At 43.0% G+C, this 18,693-nt stretch overlaps 1 protein-coding gene across 1 annotated transcript in view; it reads left to right on the plus strand.

Moving 5' to 3' along the window:
* LOC125879827 (speckle type BTB/POZ protein) overlaps window positions 1-18,693 on the plus strand; it is a 109,398-nt gene that overhangs the window by 57,846 nt on the left and 32,859 nt on the right. Inside the window, exon 6 of the mRNA XM_049561925.1 lies at window positions 7,062-7,189. Coding sequence (XP_049417882.1) covers window positions 7,062-7,189 — 128 coding nt within the window. The remainder of the gene's footprint in view (window positions 1-7,061; window positions 7,190-18,693) is intronic.

The following is an 18,693-nucleotide window of genomic DNA, read 5'->3' on the forward strand; positions in this document are numbered from 1 at the left end:
TGGGAGGCGGAAGTGTGTTTGAATCGGAGGCGTATGTGGTGAAACTGTGTACAACCCCCTGCGGTGCAGGTTGTGTAGAAAGGGAAATCATTTTTCCTGCTGAGAGACATTCCCCCATGTGAACTTGACACCCCCACCTCCGCGTGTGTAACTTTCGCTCCCTCATTTGCTCACTCAGACCTCTCTCGCTCTCAGCTCTCTTTCACATTCACAATGTCACTTTCTTTTTCTTTTATCCTTTTTTTATTCCACTTCTGCCCTGTAATGTTGCAATACCACCTCCTAACTCGCAGCAACAGGCCCACGAAAGCTGAACTTCACTGTGGTTATTGTCCTTAAAGCTTCCTCTCCTGGCTATCATACTGTATGCTGGTGGCTGTAAGGTATTGTGGAGAAGATTTGCCTGAGGTATAAGTAATAAACAGGCCTTTGAGGTGTGTGACTTCACTGCTTGGCCATTTCATGAGCACTGCTCTCTTAAATGACCCCAGAAAAGCCTGAATATGGGGAATACCGAGTGAAGTGAAGAGGATCTCATTTTCCTCTCCTCCTCTCTTTTTGTGTCTCAAGGGGCTTTCGCCTATAAATGGTGTGCTCTATGGTGCACACCCCATCCCATTCTTGCCATATGCCCTCCTCCAATCTTCCCACAATCCCCCTGGGGAGACCTGGGCCCTCCACTTCGCTCACCCTGTCACAGGAGAAAATTACCCAACTGCCAGCATATTTGTGACAGCTTAGTGAGCACTCTGTCTAAGAATATGGCAGTAAAGATTGCTCTATCGGTTCTGGATCATTTAGAATCCAATTTAATCCAGGCCTCTAGCAAAAGAGGCCAAATAAAAACAAAGTGCCTTAATTAAGAAAGCTGGGTGGCTGTGGACTGTTTATGTGGCAGGTCACTGCTTGGCCTGCTTATACACTTTGTCCCTATGGGAACATTTCTAATACAATGCATACTGGGCCTCGTACTTTATGAGTACTTTAAACAGGAATAGTTAGGTAGAAGACTGAGTGGATAATCAGTAAAGACACAGACGTTTTGAAACTGTAGTGAGTACACTGTACTGAAATATAGCAGAGTAACATTGCTATCGAAGGCAAATGTCAGAATCCTGCAGATGGAAATTCTCAGTGCTGAGCTGAACAACTGAGGACCTGAAGTCTGTGTTTGACGTGTCGGTTTGAATTTCTGTCTTTTGTAGCTCTTGGATGAGGCAATCGCTCGCTTACAGGCCAGGCTAATGCAAAAGCATTGGTCATACACTCATTGTTTAATTTTACCCAGACTCTCTGAGCAGATATAAATTTTGATTTGTGTTGACTGGCATGTGCATATTGAGAGTTGAGGCATCCCTGCGGTACTTTAAGGAGGAGGTTTAAAAACACAGTCCAGCATTTGAAGGCTGTACTACGATGGCAGATTTTGACTGGAAAGCTTGACGTTATCTGATGAAACATCACATCGGCATCAGTCAGCCCTTGAGCCCCCACTAGAGAGTGTGTGTCTGTGTCTGGATCCTCTGATGGTCCCTACTTGCTAATGGAGATAGATTCAGGCAGCAGTGGTAGCCCACAAACCCCCCCCTCCCCACACTGTACGCTTGTACTCTCGGCTTGGCCACATCATTTCTCTCCCTGGCTTAATGTGCTGGTTCGCTCCTCTGAGGATGTTGGGTGGGTTGTAACTTGTCTCTTGACACCCCCCCTCCTCCCTCTCCTTTTGCCAGAGAAAACATCTGCCCCCCTGCAGACTCCTGTTCTGACAGCTCGGAGAGGAGAGATGGAAAGTTCTCATCCTCTGCCGCAAGCTGTTTTGTATTCAAATAGTCTCCTTGTTAAGTCTCCCCTACAGACAATGGTTTTGTTGTTTTGTAGCCAAAGGCTAAGTGAGCTTATGTGAGTATGAGTTGGCCGGAGAGTCTAGTTACAGCAGGTTTTTGCTGTGGGCTGCTTCTATATTTTGTAGCTGGAGATTCAATGTGTTTTTTCCTCTCTTGGTTTCAGTTAATTGAAGCTGTGTGTGTGAGCTTGTCAGAGTCTGTTGCCCTCAGTGACTGATGGAGGTGATCAGGCATTCTGTGTGGGTGAGTGGAGCATGGCTAATAGAGTTGAAGCTATTGGTCAGTCTTTACATAATCAGATGGTATTGACATTGGTGGAAAGGATGTCAATAGACATGTTTGTGCTGACACCAGTTTATAGAGCTCAATCTTCAATAGAGATTAGATTTTCTTCCTGTAAAGACTGTGTGTCATGTTTATATGTTTTTCTGTCTGCTTTATGCAATATGAATCGATGTGTGGAGAGAATAAAGTTTTATATTAGCTTTTTAAACTCCGTTACTAGTCAGATAAATACACAGTTGTATAGACTGGTCAGGTAATGGCTTTGCTAATTGCCCTTTCATGTCGATATGTTTTGAAAGAATGGGGAATGGATGTTAGCGTGTTTGTGAGTGGTGGTTAGTGTAGGGATTTTGCTTAAGTTGAATGTGTGAAAAGAGAAGGCCAAAAGAGTGACAGACAGGAAGAGAGATGTTGACTCTGGCTGCTGTGTCGGCTGTTATTTTTCTACATGCCAACCCGTCTTCTGGCGACCTTCTCGTTCTGTGTGCCAACCATGCCCCTGGGCCCTCCGCCTGAATATGGATGCCCCGCTCACTTAAACACCATGGCGTCGCTCCCGCTCTCCTTGTCTTCTCCCTGTCTGCAGCTCAGACCTCGTTTTTCTCACCTTTCCCGTCACCTTCAGTCTTTTTTTTTTTGGCAGGGTGAGAAACTTCACTCCTCAATGCTGGGGAACTATCAAACTTGAAAATCATATCTGTTATTATTGAGTGGTATCTATATATATTGTAACTGTGATTTTTCACACAAGTTCCATCATAATTATGATGTGTGTTTGACAAAGAACACAGTCTCCTGTCTACGCTTTTTAATCTGTGTCGGGTTTTTTTCATACTCTCACATCTCAGTTGTGCCGACCCCCTCCACCACTGTCCAGATTTTTTTGGTATTCTGGCAGAGTGGTTGTACTCCCGCCACCTTGGCTGGCTCACTGAAAGAGCAAGCGCCAGCGATCTGACCTGCAGTTGATTCTCTGCCAGTGCAGGTTTCTGATGCCCCACTAGAAATGGCAGCATGGCGTTAGCTGAGCTCAGCACACACTCACACACACACCCTCATCATTGATTCCTATATACATGTGCACATTCACACATACGCACACACAGAAGCACCTCGCTGTCACGGGTAAGCACTGAAGAAGTCACACCTCTCTCTCCTTCCCCCACTAGTCTGCTGGAGCTTCTTTCAGCATTCCCTCTCACCTTTCCTCACCTCTTCCTCATGGCTGCCCCCCCATCTCACTCTCCTGCCAACCCCTCTCCTCACACCTGAGTTAGGCTTTAGATACTGCCACTGGGGAAGTCCTCACTCATCACTGCGAGTCTTGTTTTCATACCCAAATAACACAACTTCACAAGGAGAGCCTGAGCCTTGGGACTTCATCTGGGTCTCACATGCTAGGTCTTATCAAACACGTTTAAAGGACATGAAAGAGTAGGTGAAAGTCAGCAGAGAAAGATTTTTTCTTCATACCCTTGAGAGGGATTCAGGTAGTATTTCAATTACTTAGTGTCTACCCAGCCACAAATAGTACAGTGCACCAAGGCCGCAGAAGTTTGACTCTCTTTTCAAACCTGCTCGTCTTTGGTTGAAAGATCTTTGGTCTATAAAACTCAGTCTTATTTTGGAAGCACTGACACCCATCCTCTGTTACACTCAGTGCCAGAACAATGAATAAAGTACAGTGCTGTGAAAAAGCAGAATGCAAGGATTTGTAATTTTTGTACTTGCATGCATGCTTATGCATGGGTGTGTGTGTTTGCATGGTGATTTCTGTCAGCATCTTTGCGTACACAGTCCCCGGGGGCTAGGGATTACAGTGAAGGACCGCCTGCATGAGCAGTGGTGGGAATAACTGCATATGCACTGCACTTCCTCCACCAATCCCCTCTTAGGCTGCCTGCTCCCTCAGATCCAAACAGGGGATTTGACACAGGATCTTACAGCAGCATTGACACTTCATCTTAGTGTTTCCCACTGTGATCTGTCAGCAGATCTCCTGTTGGGATCTCTACGCAAGAGCAGCCTGAAGAGATATCAGTTTGAACTGCTGGGGCTAAACACGTGTTGTCTGCACAAACTGCTGATGTATAAAGGTGAGAGGTGATGACCTCTGGGTGTGTGGGGCTCCAAAATCTCCTGAATAAATGCCTTTGGCATGATGAATAAATGACACAAAAATGCAAAATACTCACCTGCATTTAAACTGTGCTTTTTCGCGGTGTAAAATTTGCGTATAGTATGATAAAAGCAACAGTTTGAAAAATGTATTGATGTGCAAATCAGGGGTTTAATGAAACATCGATATGGATAATGGATATCGATTCAGTGATGATTCAACAATCCAACATTATTAATGCAAAGTGAAAAAAATCTCTATATATCTTTAAGATACACCTTTATTTTGAAATTCCCATGGCACATCTGTGTCACCAATTCCATCCAAACAGACATCGCTTCTAAACTCAAACAGTCCCAGCAGCGTAGCGCCAGGCACACAGTGCAATCAGCCAAGAAAAAGACAATGAGAATATTTACTGATATTGGTTATATCAAGGCTAAAACATTTATGCAGTGTCTTTTGGTGAGAATTCAGGCTGCTCAAGCAGGCACGGGATCGACACAGCTGTTTTCATTTTGTCTATTTTTCTTTTTTAGTTGCTCTTTGCTCATCCTGTTTTCCATTTTAAAAGTCTCAGATAGTTGTTTAGTTCAAACTTCTAAGGATATGATAACATTTACATTAAAATAATCCTCGTGTGCATATTGAAATCAGACATCTCTTGCAAATCCCAGCCTGCTAGGCACCTCACTACCCTCTTAATACTTACATCCTCCTCCAGGAAATTCTTGTTGGGTTTGTGAGCTCTCTGATTTGATTCAAGTACAAATTGGTGATTTAGCTATGGTATGGTGACTGGGGACACATCACTATTACACTGTTCCAGTCTGGCCAAATGAGTATCGCAAAACCTCCTACGGTGATTGAATCTTTAATAGTGAATTTGGTCCTGGATCGTGTTTCTGCTCTTTCTCAACACAATTATCCAGATACGTCATGTCTGTTAAAGAAAATACTTGACTTTTTATTATAAATGCTCCCCTAAGGGCATTTATAGCCATCAGTTTCGTTGTATGTTCTATCATTGCTATGCTGATGATACACAACTTTACCTTTCCGTTATGCCCGGTGACCTTTTACATCACTTATTTACCATGTGTCTCACGTATTGTCTTATCAAGGTAACTAAATGTCTCAAAATTTTCCCCAGTTAAATCATAGTAAAACTGAAATTCTGGTTTTTGCTCCAGATCAGGTCTCTAAAAACATCGTCCAACACCTTGGTTCATCGGCCACAAATGGACAATCTTTTGCTAAAAAACTAGGAGTCACTCTTGACTATCAGCTCAGATTTGATGAACACATCAAGACAGTTATTCAGTCGTGCTACTTTGATATCAGAAATATCCCCTATTTCTGATATCCCCTACTATTCCTCCAGCAGTTAGAAATGATGATCCACTCTTTTGTGTCCTCCCACTTAGACTACTGTAATGCTCTTCACTCCTGCCTAAGCCACGACGCTGTTTCATGGTTACAGTTAGTTCAAAAGTCTGCAGCAAGACTACTCAGTAAGACCTCATATCACACTCACATCACCCCGGTTCTGATGTTGCTTCATTGGCTGCTGATCAATTTTAGGCTTGGTGTATCTCACTCAGGACTGCAAACATGAGGGGACTGTGCGTTTGCTGTCCTTGGCCCCAGGTTGTGGAGCGGTCTCCCTCAGGGGGTCAGGTCAGCAAACTCTCTTGAAGGTTTTAAGTCACAGCTGAAGACCTATCTTTTTGCAGTGTTTTTGTACTTGAATCATGTACTCTGTTTTAAGCTGTGATGCTGCTAATTTTGTTGTAATGGTATTATTGTGGTCATACGTTATTCTTTTAACCTCTTTCCTTTTGTACAGCACTTTGTAACTTATGTTTGAAAAGGTGCTCGATAAATAAAATGTTACCATCGTACTCACTTACGTGAATAGTGAATTGGTGTTGGTCGAGATAATAACAGACACAGACAGCCTTAAGTTATTACGCTCACCGTGTGGCGAGGAGTGTCTACACTGATAGGAATGGACAAAGACATCTCTATACTCAGAAAGGGTCTGAAGCTTGTCTCGGCTGAACACATTCAGAAATCCCAGAGCAGTGCCTGAGGAAGCATTTTCAACTCATTAACAAAATGGCGAGTGATGTAATTTCTCCAAAGAATGGTGTTACATCCCTCCAACAGAGCTCCAGTTACTTGCAGAATTTATGTGTGAGTGCCTCGCTTCCTTTCTATCAGCAATTAGCTTTAATTTGCTGTGATCTCTGCAGTAGTCATAGTCCATAGTCATTATCTTTTGACCTTGTATGTGAGCATTTGTGACTGTTAGGTGACTGTAGATAGCTGTGACCGCCCCCACAGTGTGACTATTGTACACACAAGAACTCCAGCACCTTTTCTGTGTCTTTGTAGTGCAACTGAGTGTAACAGAATCCTTCCTGCCACTGTCAGAGATAATTGGCACTCCATAAACACATGATAATTGGACTGCTTTGATCCCTGCAATTTCTCACTTCTTGGCCAAAGAGGCACAGCAGTTCTGTCTCATGTTTACCACTAGTCTTTATGTGGCAGCGAGAGGATACAGAGAGTGAAAGAGGGAGAGGGAGAGATTCTGTTTTCTTCTGAAGTGTTAAAAGCTCCCTGCAGGCAATACTTCCTGCACCCAGCCTCTTTCGCCATTGTTTCTCCGCTGCTTATGGCCATGACTCATAACAAACTTTCTCTTTCGCACACACATTCACACACGCAGGGCTTAATCACGTTGTGAAAGTCTCCCAAATAATCTTGTTTCGCCTTGTTTGTCCGTGTGTTTTCTTTTTCAGAGAGCCAGAGAGCGTATCGTTTTGTCCAGGGGAAGGACTGGGGTTTCAAAAAGTTCATTAGGAGGGACTTCCTGCTGGACGAGGCCAACGGTCTGCTGCCAGACGACAAGTTGACACTTTTCTGTGAGGTAAAGGTTGAGAAAGTTCACCTAAACTCAGGTTATGTGTTACACCGAGTTCACACTCTTCATTTTTAAGCTCAAAATCTTTCCCACACAAATTCACAGTACAGGCTGCACACTCAAAAGAGATAATCCTGATTATATTGCTAGATGGAAATTATTATTCATATTTCAACATTGCAGACAAACACAGGCTTCTGTGATTGACTTTTAAAACCAAAATTGTGATATTGGATCATACTGATGCTGAATCGTGTGCACACTTTGATTCCCCCAGAATATATAATTTTAATAGAATCTAAAAATACTGTTGAAATATCTTAATTCATTGTTTTTATTGGTGCTTTTGCCTCGGAGTGATCACAACTGTAATTCCTGTCTTCATCTTTTTATTCAACACTACAGCTCATTGTATGTCCCAGTTAGTGAATGATGTATGTTTTTATTGGTACTACATAGCCTCTGGGTTTAGGTCTCTCTCTCATCACTAACATGCGAGCTGATTGTCATTCAGCCTGCATGGTGGCTTGGCTCAGATTCCTCTGATCCGAAGTCGGCAGCTGCTCCTCATTGAAAATTCCCTTGTTGTTTTTCAGCTGTAACACAGGGGGCAGCAGAGGTCAACTGTCCTCTCTCCCTCTCGTTCCCCTCTGCTCCTCATAACGGAGCCAGGGAGCAGAGAAGAGGTTAAACTTTCTGGATATGTTAATGCCTTAGTTGTAATGCATGCACCCATAAATGTTTAAAAAGCATGGCAGTGCCTGTTTAAAACAATTCTAATTAACCCTGCGGGTATGGAGGAGAGCATGTCTTGAAGTTTTCCCTTTTTGTAGCGGAGCAATGTGCAAGTCTGTTTAAAGTGTTTCCAAACTGGGCTTATTGACAGAGGGGTAGGAGGGGCAGTGCTGCTTCTGCAGAGCCATGTGGGATAGGGGGGTAGAGTCGTGTCTGTGTGTGTGTGTGTGTGTGTGTGTGTGTGTGTGTGTGTGTGTGTGTGTGTGTGTGTGTGTGTTTGTGTGTGTGTAGGAGTATTTTATGCATATACTGTGTGTGTGTTTGTGCAGGCGTGTCTCGTTGGGACATAATTCTGAGGATGAGACTGTTTGCTGGAGAGAATGAGCTGCAGGAGAGAGGGATTAGTTACCTTGAAGAGTCCTCTCTCACTGAATGCATCCACTCTCCTGAAGGGGAGGAGGTGGGGTTGCTGGTTCAAGTCCTCCGTGGCCACTTCCTCCCCCGTAAATATCTGTTGCACTGTGGTAATTAGCCAGCTCTGCTGATGAACAAGCAAGGCAAGGCAAAACCTGATTTATCTAACATATTCTACACACAAAGAAAAATCAATGTGGTTAAAGTAAAAGCTATGTACAACAGAAAAAGCAGAAATGGGAGTAGAAAGTAGATATGTTTATGTTGTTTTAAAGATTTAAGAGTAGTCCCAGGTGCTGTACAAGTTTTCTATAGATGTGTGTTGCATAAAAACTTAGACTTTACCATTTTTTACCCGGGGAAACATTCAGCAGAACAGCCTCTGATGACCTGAGAGGTCACTGAGTTCGTATTTTTAAAGCAAGTCAGAGACTTGATATATAGACAGGCAGCGATTTTTTAAAATCAATTCTAAAACATGTGTGTGTTAGAGAAAAAAAGGCACTCTGCTAGTGGGATGTTGTGTGCAGTAAACGATGAGATTGCCAATAGTGAGGCCTGGTAGCGTTTTCCACCAACACGTGGGCAGGACGGTTGGCGGAGTTGGGGTTTGGGTGGATGTTGGTAGGAAAGTGCATAACGGGTGTTTGAATCTCTTTTCCTGGTCTTTTTCCATGTGAAAGTGAAGCCCAGTGTTTACCGTCAGAGACCTGGCTCCGCTTTCGTCCAGATGGTCTCGTCCTGCATCTGAGAGAGCCCCATCGCCCCAGAGCCCAGCTCTCTCTCCCTCTTCTCTCTTCTCTCATCCACTTCCTCTTTTTCCCCTCCATCTTATCTCTCATTCAAACCCAATCTCCTCCTCCTCCTTTTTTCCCTTTTCCTTTCATCTCTGGCTGCCTCCCACTTTGAGCATCACAGTTTCTTACTCCCCCCCCCCCGCACTCTACCTTCCCCACTCCCTGGTGTCTCTTGTCTCCCCCCCTCTGCTCAGCCTCCCTACTTTTCCTTCCTCTCTCTTTGCCCTCCTTCAGCTCTAGTCTTTCTTCCTCTTTTATTCTGTGTAGTAGAGTGTCAAAGAGGCAAAAAGGCTATGAGGAGAGGCCAGATCACTGTTGGAGGGGAATACTGGTTCAACCTTTCCTCCTGACCCTTGGTCCCTGTGCTTGGTTCATTTGCCTCCAGGGACATTAGTAATTCAAATTTGGCACAGGGAATCTGACTGTATGTCATGTTGGAGAGGGCCTGAACAACACAAGGTGCTGTTCTCTCACTTTTTGTCTTTCTCTTTGTCTCCATCTCTCTTTCTCTCTCCGTCCCTGCCAAAGCGCTGCCGACACCTGCAGGTATTTAATGAGGGGATAGCTCCCATTAAAGGTGCTGCGATAGCTGTCAAAAGAGAGCAAGAGGGACTGAAAGGGAGATAAAGGAGGAAAGGAAGGAGGCATAGTGAGAAGAGTTTGAAGGAAAGGCCTTCTCTCAGGAAAAGTGGGCACACTGGGAGGCATGGAGCCACCAGTGGTGAAGAGCAGACAAAAGAGGAAAAATAAAAGATGATACAGGATGATAAAAAAACAAAAGACTAACATGGTTTGAATTGGATTTCACTTAGAGAGAATGTTTTCACGTGGATGAGACATGTTTTTACATTCTTTTCTCTTTCCTCCTCTAATGAGACGCAGAGGTAAAAGAGGTTAAATCTTCTCTCCTTCCCTGTCAGCAGCACAGGTAACCTCTTGCTATAAGGTCAGACTGTTGCTTTCTAACTGTTCATGCTATAGATAATGCAGATGAGTTTTTGGAGTGATTCCAGGCGCACATGCGGGGTCCTACGGCTCCCTGAAAATCTCGCCAACTTTGTGCTGTCGTGATTTGCCTGCAGGCAGAGTCATGTTGACTGACACTGTAAGGGTTACTACTCTGGAAGTCTGTTTTGACTGACTAAAGGGAAAAGAAGGGGTTGTTTTTGGAAGGGAGAAGTTTATGCTGAAACTTATCTGTCAGTCATGTTAAATTGGCTGTTGAGAAGTGGAGGAACACGCCGGTCCACCTTTAGTCAGCCAGAAGTGCAGTCGGAGAGCTACTCCTGCCGGACACATTTATTTCACAGAAGAGACCGTCTCTTCCTCCCCAGTCAGCTGTGGCAACATGGAGGATAAACCCTGACATGTTTCCACCATGCAGACACAGCCTAGTGTATCAGTTATTACTCCACTTCACTGATAGGCTACATATTTGTCTCAAGCGGCAACCCTCGAGGCTGAAAAATGGAGCCAGTGTGTTAGTGCCAAAAACTGCAGTTCATCGAATGACTACTTGAGGCTGGCTTCAAAAGTGAGTCAGTCCACATAGACCCCCGTGTTAAAATGCTCAACTTCACAGCATAAATAAACAGCTTTACAGCCTGGTACAAAAACAGATTTGCTCTTTATGGCCAATTTCAACATTCATGACAACTGTTCAGGGGTGAATTGTTTTATGACTCACCCGCTTACATTTTATTAAGGCCCAGAGTTACACATGACTGCAAGGCGTCACTGCACTGTATGAGTCAGATCCGCCCCTCGTTCATCCACAGCTCCAGCCTCTTGTCCGAGTATGGTCACTTCTGTTTCCAAAAAACCAAGATGGCAATGGCTGAAATGCCAAAATCAAGGCTTCAAAATGGCAGTCCACAAACTAGTAGGTGATATCATGGTAGCTACAGTATGTTCATTATTATTTAGTCTATTTTCTGTCTTCAGTGGTGGAATGTAAATAAGTCCATTTATAAGCCCAAAAGTCCACTTGTGTATTTCCATTTTATGCAGCTTCTACTCCACTACTTTTAGAGGCAAGTATTGTAGTTTCCAGTCCATTACACCTGTCTGACAACCTTAGGTACTTTTCAGATTACAATTTTTCATACCCTTCTTGTCTACAAGACAGTGACACTACAAACATAAAACGAACTTATAAAATATGATACATTGCAGTTCAAACTATCCAACAGTATATGAAAGAGTGCAAATTAACACAACCTTAAATATCTAGAGCAATAAAGTGCAGCAGTAGAGGCAGCGAAACACTGCTTCTTGGCTTGGCACTCTGCTTGTGGTGCTCCGAGTGCCAAGAAGGGTACACTGGAAAAACTCAACCTCGTCCTTGTGAGCAGTCTCATGTATGAGCAGTTTTAATCTAAAAGCCTCACATATAAAAGTAAAACACTGATCAGGGAACATTTTACGACACACTGAGTTCTTTTTTTTCTTTGGTACTTAAAGTCAATTTTTCTAATAATACTCACATACTTTGGGGGATTTATTGGCATATGGCGGTGAGGATTGCAGATTGCAACCAGATTAAACTTCCCCTGGTTAGAATTCCTTCAAATGGTCTTTGTTCAGGTGGTTTTACCAGGAGCATGATTATCAGCAAAGGTCTTTTCCTCTCCAAAACAAACAAACCAGGTGATTAAAACAGGTAAAAACACTGAATGAACCAGTTTCATATTATATATAAGTTTCTCTGATGCTGTTTGGCATGAGGGAGACCTGCAGCTCACCCACCACATGCTAATGTGTGCTTTTACTCTGATAACTTGAGATCCAGACATTTACCAGGAGCTGAATTATCCGCAGAGGTTTTTCCCTCTCCAAAACAATCTGACCCTTTGAGGTAAACCTGTAAAAACACTGACTAAAGCAGTTTCACATTACAAATCTGTGTTTTTCTGTCGCTGCTCAGCACAGATGGGCTTCTAACTAAAATGCAAACAACCCTATCTTAAGCCAGTGTAAGTTTGTCCGTTCTGGGCAACTGTAGAAACATGGCAATGAATGAAGACCCAATCCCAGTGTAGATATAAACAGCTCATTCTAATGTAATGAAAACACAATTACTGTTTTTAGGTGATTATAAACTAAAGAAACACTAAAGTTTTTAATGCAGCACTTTAACTTGTCGTAGAATATTTTTACAATGTGGTATTAGTACATTTGTAAAGGATACATTTCCCAAGCATCTGTCTTCACATATATATATATATATATACATATATATATTGGTATTACCTACATGTACATCAGGATCACCTGTTGTGGGTCACATTGTTTACATTACATTGTTTTGCCAATATGGAATGATGTTGGCCTTTCATATATATTGGATTGATTTTACTTCTCCTTCCATTCAAGTTGCAGTCTCTTGTTAAATTGACAACTACTGCGTATTTGGCTGTTGTCTGATATACACATAGAAAGAGGGGAGATGAAGGGAGTTTTCTTTTTCAGGTTCAGCAAACATCATTGTGAAGTGCAACAGAGGGAGGAACAGAGGGCCAGATTTACAAAGGCTTTTGCGCCGCTTTTTCAGGCGCAGGTGTGACGCATTCTGCCCCACACATGTTTGCATGTTGTTTGTATAAGAATCTGCAGGGTGAACCTTTCTAGTAAGTGCATATTCATTCTAGAGAGGATCACACAGATTATAGGAGGTACATATTAAAGCTACATATTGTTACTTTTATGAGAATAACTTTTTGTCAGACTGCTGAAAAAAAAGGAATACATGAGACAAATAGAAAAAATCATGACCCTCCTCCTACTGCTTTTCATGGCATTTGCTAGAGTCTGCTCCCATGCACCGAAAACTACCAATCAGATCCAAGGAGTCTGTGACACATCTGTCAGTCATGTCAATCACTGCTCATAAACTGCAGTCAGACTCTCCAAATAAGGGAGCACTGATCAAATAAGATTCTGTTACTGCATTGTCTATTTCTCTAAAAAATGTTTTCAAAAGAATATTTTAGTGTACTGTTTAGCTGTGAAATGAGAAAGATGGGATCAGGCTGCTATGTTGGAAACAATCTACTGAAGTACCAAGCACCACCCACCAGCCGGACCAAGTTTCAGCGCTGCCTAGTTTGACAATTTGAAAGCAGTTCACGAGCAGTGATTGACAGCTGCATTAGAGACTCCTCTGCTCTGATTGGTCATTTTCGTTCACATGCATTAATGCCATTAGAAGCTCTATAAGGCAATAGAATAGGCAACGGTGTATGAATTTTTTTTTATTTTTTAACAGATTTTTCTGTTTCATTTAGTGCTGTATGGATATAGTGATATAGTCTGCAGTTCGGTAATTTTTTTTTAATAAAACCTACCAACAAAACCACAGTTTTTGGCTACTAAAATCCAAAACCACACACTTCCTGCCATGATATAACTCTGTTAGCTGCTTTGACCGACAAGCTGATGGTCAAGTTGGTTCATGTGTCGGTTAGCTAGTTGCCTCTGATAAAAATTGATTGGATGCATATATGTATATGCTTCCCAATTTCAAGATGAGTCATAAAAATAATGTAACATTTAACAGGAAGAGAGTTAACAAGATTCAGATTCAGAATTGCGTCTCTGCTTTTTGCAGATGATGTGGTTTGTTCATCTCATGGTGACCTCCAGCAGGCACTGGGGTGGTTTGCAGCTGAGTGTGAAGCAGTTGGGATGAGAGTCAGCACCTCCAAATATGAGCCTATGGTTCTCTACTGGAAAACAGTGGATTGCCCCTTCTGGGCTTGGAGTAATTGCCTTGAGTGAGGGAGTTCAAGTATCTGGGGGTCTTGTTCACAAGAGAGGGTAGAATGGAGCGTGAAATGGATCAGCGGTTTGGTGTGGTGTCTGCAGTGATGTAGGCGCTGCGCTGGACTGTCGTGGTGAAGAGGGAGCTGAGCCAGAAGGCAAAGCTTTTGATTTACTGGTCCATCTATGTCTCAACCCTCATCTATGGTCATGAGCCCTGGATAGTGACCGAAAGAATGAGATTGCAGATACAAGTGGCTGAAATGAGTTTCCTCCATGGGATGGCTGGGCTCAGCTTTAGAGATAGGGTGAGGAGCTAGGATATCCAGAGGGAGCTCGGAATGCCCCTTGCATCGAAAGGGGTGAGTCCCACGTCCCACTGGTAGGAGGCCCCAGAGTAGACCCAGAACACTCTGGAGGGATTACATTTCTCATCTGGCCTGGGAACGCCTTGGATTCCTCAGGAGGAGCTGGAAAGTGTCGCCGGAGAAAGGGAAGTCTGGGGTGCTTTGCTTGACCTGCTGTCCCTGTGACACGGCCCCGGACAAGCAGATGAAAATGGATGGATTATCAGGAAGAGAAAAAAAGAGGGAAGTATAAAAAAATGGCACATATTTACCAAGAGATGACTGAACAGTTGACATAAGGACAAAGGTTAAGAGCCAGGAAAATGTAATTTTTTGTAAACTGTAATTCAGTTTCAGAGAAGAGATGTACATTTTTGCAAAATGTACTTTTTGGAGAAAATAAGTACCTCTTATTCACAATGGTAATTACGTGTGAGGCAGAAGAAGAGGCCAAAAGCTGTGCCTATGCATTCTATTTTAGTTCATTAATGTGCTGTATGGTAACCAGTCCTATGCACCCCTGTGTGACACACAAAAGGGTGATGAATGCATATATGAGGATCAGTGCCTGCATGTGTAAACTTGGAGACGGGCCACTGTTTTCCTTTCACTAGGTTTATCTTCTGCAAATATACGATCTTTAATGTGATTTACTGAAATGCATTTCAACAGGCACCTTGGCCACCGCTTGCCGGTTGGAGGTCTTTTCTGTAAGGCTCCTCAACCGCCTCTCTCCTGGGGCGAGGTGGCGGTGGGAGAATAAATGAGTGGGGCGCTGATGTTCAGCTGTTTCCTCCTCTTCCTCATGGTGTTAGTGTGGCTCGCCTCTTCTGTCGGTGGGTAAGCACTTTGCCGGGTGACAGCACCCATCCTTCACAGGGCCCTGCCATATGCCGTGCTGCTGTCAGAGGAGACGACTGCAGATGCTCCAGCTGCTCCCTCACTGCACACTGAGCAACACACACACATAACCAGCTCTCGGAGCAGGATAAAGAGGCAGAGGTGGGAGGAGTGGGGCGAGGGAGAAAGGATGCACATAGAGATTTGGGTTTGTGTGAAAAGACAAAAACAATCTTTCATTTCTGGAAAATGAGGTAAACATGTATATATATTCTGTTTTTGCAGAACTGGGAGCAAAAGTGAAAAGGGCAAGGTGATTTTGATCATTTAGAAAAGGGGGTTGGAGACCTAATCAAAGAGATGGAAATACAAATGCTGATTGAGATGCTGTGACATAGCAAGAGAATGAGCAAACAGACTGCAAGCTTGATCCGTTTCTTGCAGTGGGATTTTTACTGTGATAGCTTGTTGGCACCCATTTCTGAGCCACAATGGATTCTTTAATTGATACTGCCTTTGCAACACTTTTGCACCAGCAACACATCAACAGGTCTTTTATATCCCATCAAAAGCCCTTTGCTTCTCCCAGAGTAAAGACGGCAGAAATTGAACAAACAGGCAACTTTTGCCTGCTTATTTATTTGTTTTCTTTGTCCAAACATTTCCTTCAAGCACTTTAGATCGGGCCTCAGAGTCTCAAAGCTATCACTTTACTGTCTGTGATCTTCCAGCAGAGAAAACAAAACTACTTAAAAAGAGACCCAAATGGCTGGTGCTCACAGACGGCATGCAGAGGCTCATGCTCACTGCCAGTGGTGATACTACTGAGTGTGTGTGTGTGTGTGTGTGTGTGTAAACTCTTTATCTGGAAGCCTGTGTCTGCGTGTGTATGTGTAAGAACAAGGTTGGCCAGCCACGACGCTCGTTCAGCAGCTTGACTTCAAACCATGCATGAAATATGCCTCTGTCTGTGCAGATTTACCTAAATACCTCTGTGTCAATGGCAGGCCGGCCCGCTTGTCTGTGGACTGAGCCATTGAAATGGACACAGCTGGGTCCCTGCAAACAGCCAACTGAAATGACTGCTCTGACACATGAATGGCTATATACAGTGGTGCGATAATGTGGGATTAAATTTGAGTAAAGAATCATGACAGTCTAGTTAAAGATTTCAGGTCTCAGCAAAAAACTAGTGTCACACAGTAAGTCGTTTATAGGGGACCTATCATTATTATTATTATTTTTTTTTTGTAGGTTCATACTTGTATTTTGGGTTTCCACTAGAACATGTTTAGATGTTTTAATCTTCAAAAAAACCCTTTATTTTGCTCATACTGTCTGCACTGGAACACTTCACCCTCTGTCTGAGAAGACTCCGTTTTAGCTCTCATCTCTTTTGGCCCCCTCCTGAAAAAAGCCCACTTTGCTCTGATTGGCCAGCGTTTTTGGGTCTTCTGTTTCTCGGTGTCTCGGTGTCTGTAAGCTTCCAGACTAAAATCCTCACAACCAGCCCATTTTCATCCTCGGGTGGCAAATATCGCAGCTTTGTAATGCCCCTTAAGCCCCGTTTCCACCGAGCAGTAGTATGGTACAGTTCAGTTCAGTTCGGTATGCTTTTTTTCTATTTCCACTGTGAAAAGTTGTGGATGGTACCAATGGACCCATCCATACCATGCAACCACCTAGCACACAGATCTTTTCTGTGGGCAACATTAAACCTCCGAGTTTGCCTGAGAAGGACTAAATGCACAAACCCATTATTTTTAAATGTCCTGTAGAGAGACTCTCACTGCAGCCTGTTGTATTTTGTCAAGAAAATGTCGACGTGCAGCCTTGTTCTGTGGATGATAAACGGGGACTGCAGACTTCCAGCTGTGTCACCGATAATGAGAAAATGCAGTGCTGGACGGAGCAGTGAGTGACAACAAGCCCGCCCACATTTAAGGGTACTGTTTGCAATGAAAATGCTACGGTCTAGTTACCATGACTGAGGGGTACTTTTGGTTCCAAAGGTACCATACCGAAAGTGTTTGGTGGAAACGAGGCTTTAGTGTGTGATATTGCCACCAAAGGCACACTTTGGCGGAGGTGAATGGGTGGATGGGTCAAAGAAAACAAATCCGAGCTTTCGTCCAGGAGATGACGGGTCATGTCCTGTGTGAAACCAAAATCAATGTTTTTTTTAATGTCACATTACACAATTTACGTAAGGTCATCAAGCATGTATTTACATTGCAGTATGCGACAAATGTACCATTTTTAACTAACATGATCTTTTTTCTAAACCTAACCAAGTTATTGCCTAAATTTAACCGCAACTGTTTCGTAACATTAACAATGTGTTATGATGTGTTTCAGCTGTACGACACATTGATACACTAAAGGGTGACCTAGGAATGAGAATGGGTTGTCACAACCAGATATATTCCAGCATCCGAGAGTCTAGGAAAAATTAACAACATTGCCAACCAAGATGAAATGTTTTCCTGACATTAGCACGTAGCTACATGTCGTCAGTGTAGGTGAGGTAATGTAAACACTTGCAGTAAGGTGCCTGGAGCAGATGACCATATAAAGAAATCTGTCACAAGCTGATGTCAGCTTGTCTCAAAAAATGTTGGAAACAGAGTATTCAGAACAGTCTGAAGCCTGAGGTTTTTGCTCACAGGGATTACCTCCATATACATTCACCTCAATATTTGAAACTTTGGCCATGTTTTTTATGAACACCTAATACTGTAACTTTATTTATTTGACAGAAAATATGGAAAATCATAATAGTTCCCCTGTAAGATAAGGTCCTGGTTGATTTTACGTCACCGATGGTTAGTAGTGGTAACAGCAAGTTTAATACTAAAGGTTAACTTTAATATCAAAAGGAGAGAAAGTGGTGTATTTGTTTACAATGTAACCAAAAAACTCACATTGTTTAAATAATGTAAATCAGTCAACAATGAGCCTTTTTTCAATCACACCATGTGTCACCAGTGATCTGATTTCACACTTCACAAATCATGGGTAGTTTTCCACACAAACAGCAGGACAGAGTAAAGTTGGTTACCTTGCTGAGGAGCTGGAGGTGTGCAGCCTGCAGCTCCTCATCTAACAGCTCACTGTGGCTGCTTCTTCTTCTTACATCTGCAGACTTTAGTCTTTTATTTGTTATGAGTGTTATGTGGCTTTTGTTATGGTTTTTGTTATGTTCTGTGATGTGGCGCTCTTTTCTTATTCTTCTTCTCCAGCTCGGCGTCTGACGCTGCTCAGGCTATCTGCCCAGTTTTTCTTCTGTTTTCTCAAAAAACAAAACCACAAATACAAAGCACATCACATATTGTGCTGCAAAGAAAAGACCAACCAAACAGTATCTTGTTAGGACAAAGACTGTAAAAGCGTCTTATAGGTTGAATAAGGTTCTTGAAATACAATTAAAACCAGCTTGGATGAAATAAATAGCCTGTAATTAAAGAACGTTCCAGCTATTGTCTTCAGGAGAGTGAGTGCAGTGTTTATTTTTGACTTTTATTTAATAGCGTTGGGATTTGGGGCTATGTTTGTTTAATGGTGTCGGGAACAAATCAGATTCTGCTATTATTCTCAGTTTTAATCAGTTCAGTCA

This window comes from Epinephelus fuscoguttatus, linkage group LG19, assembly GCF_011397635.1.
Source record: "Epinephelus fuscoguttatus linkage group LG19, E.fuscoguttatus.final_Chr_v1".
Taxonomy (NCBI): Eukaryota; Metazoa; Chordata; class Actinopteri; order Perciformes; family Serranidae; genus Epinephelus; species Epinephelus fuscoguttatus.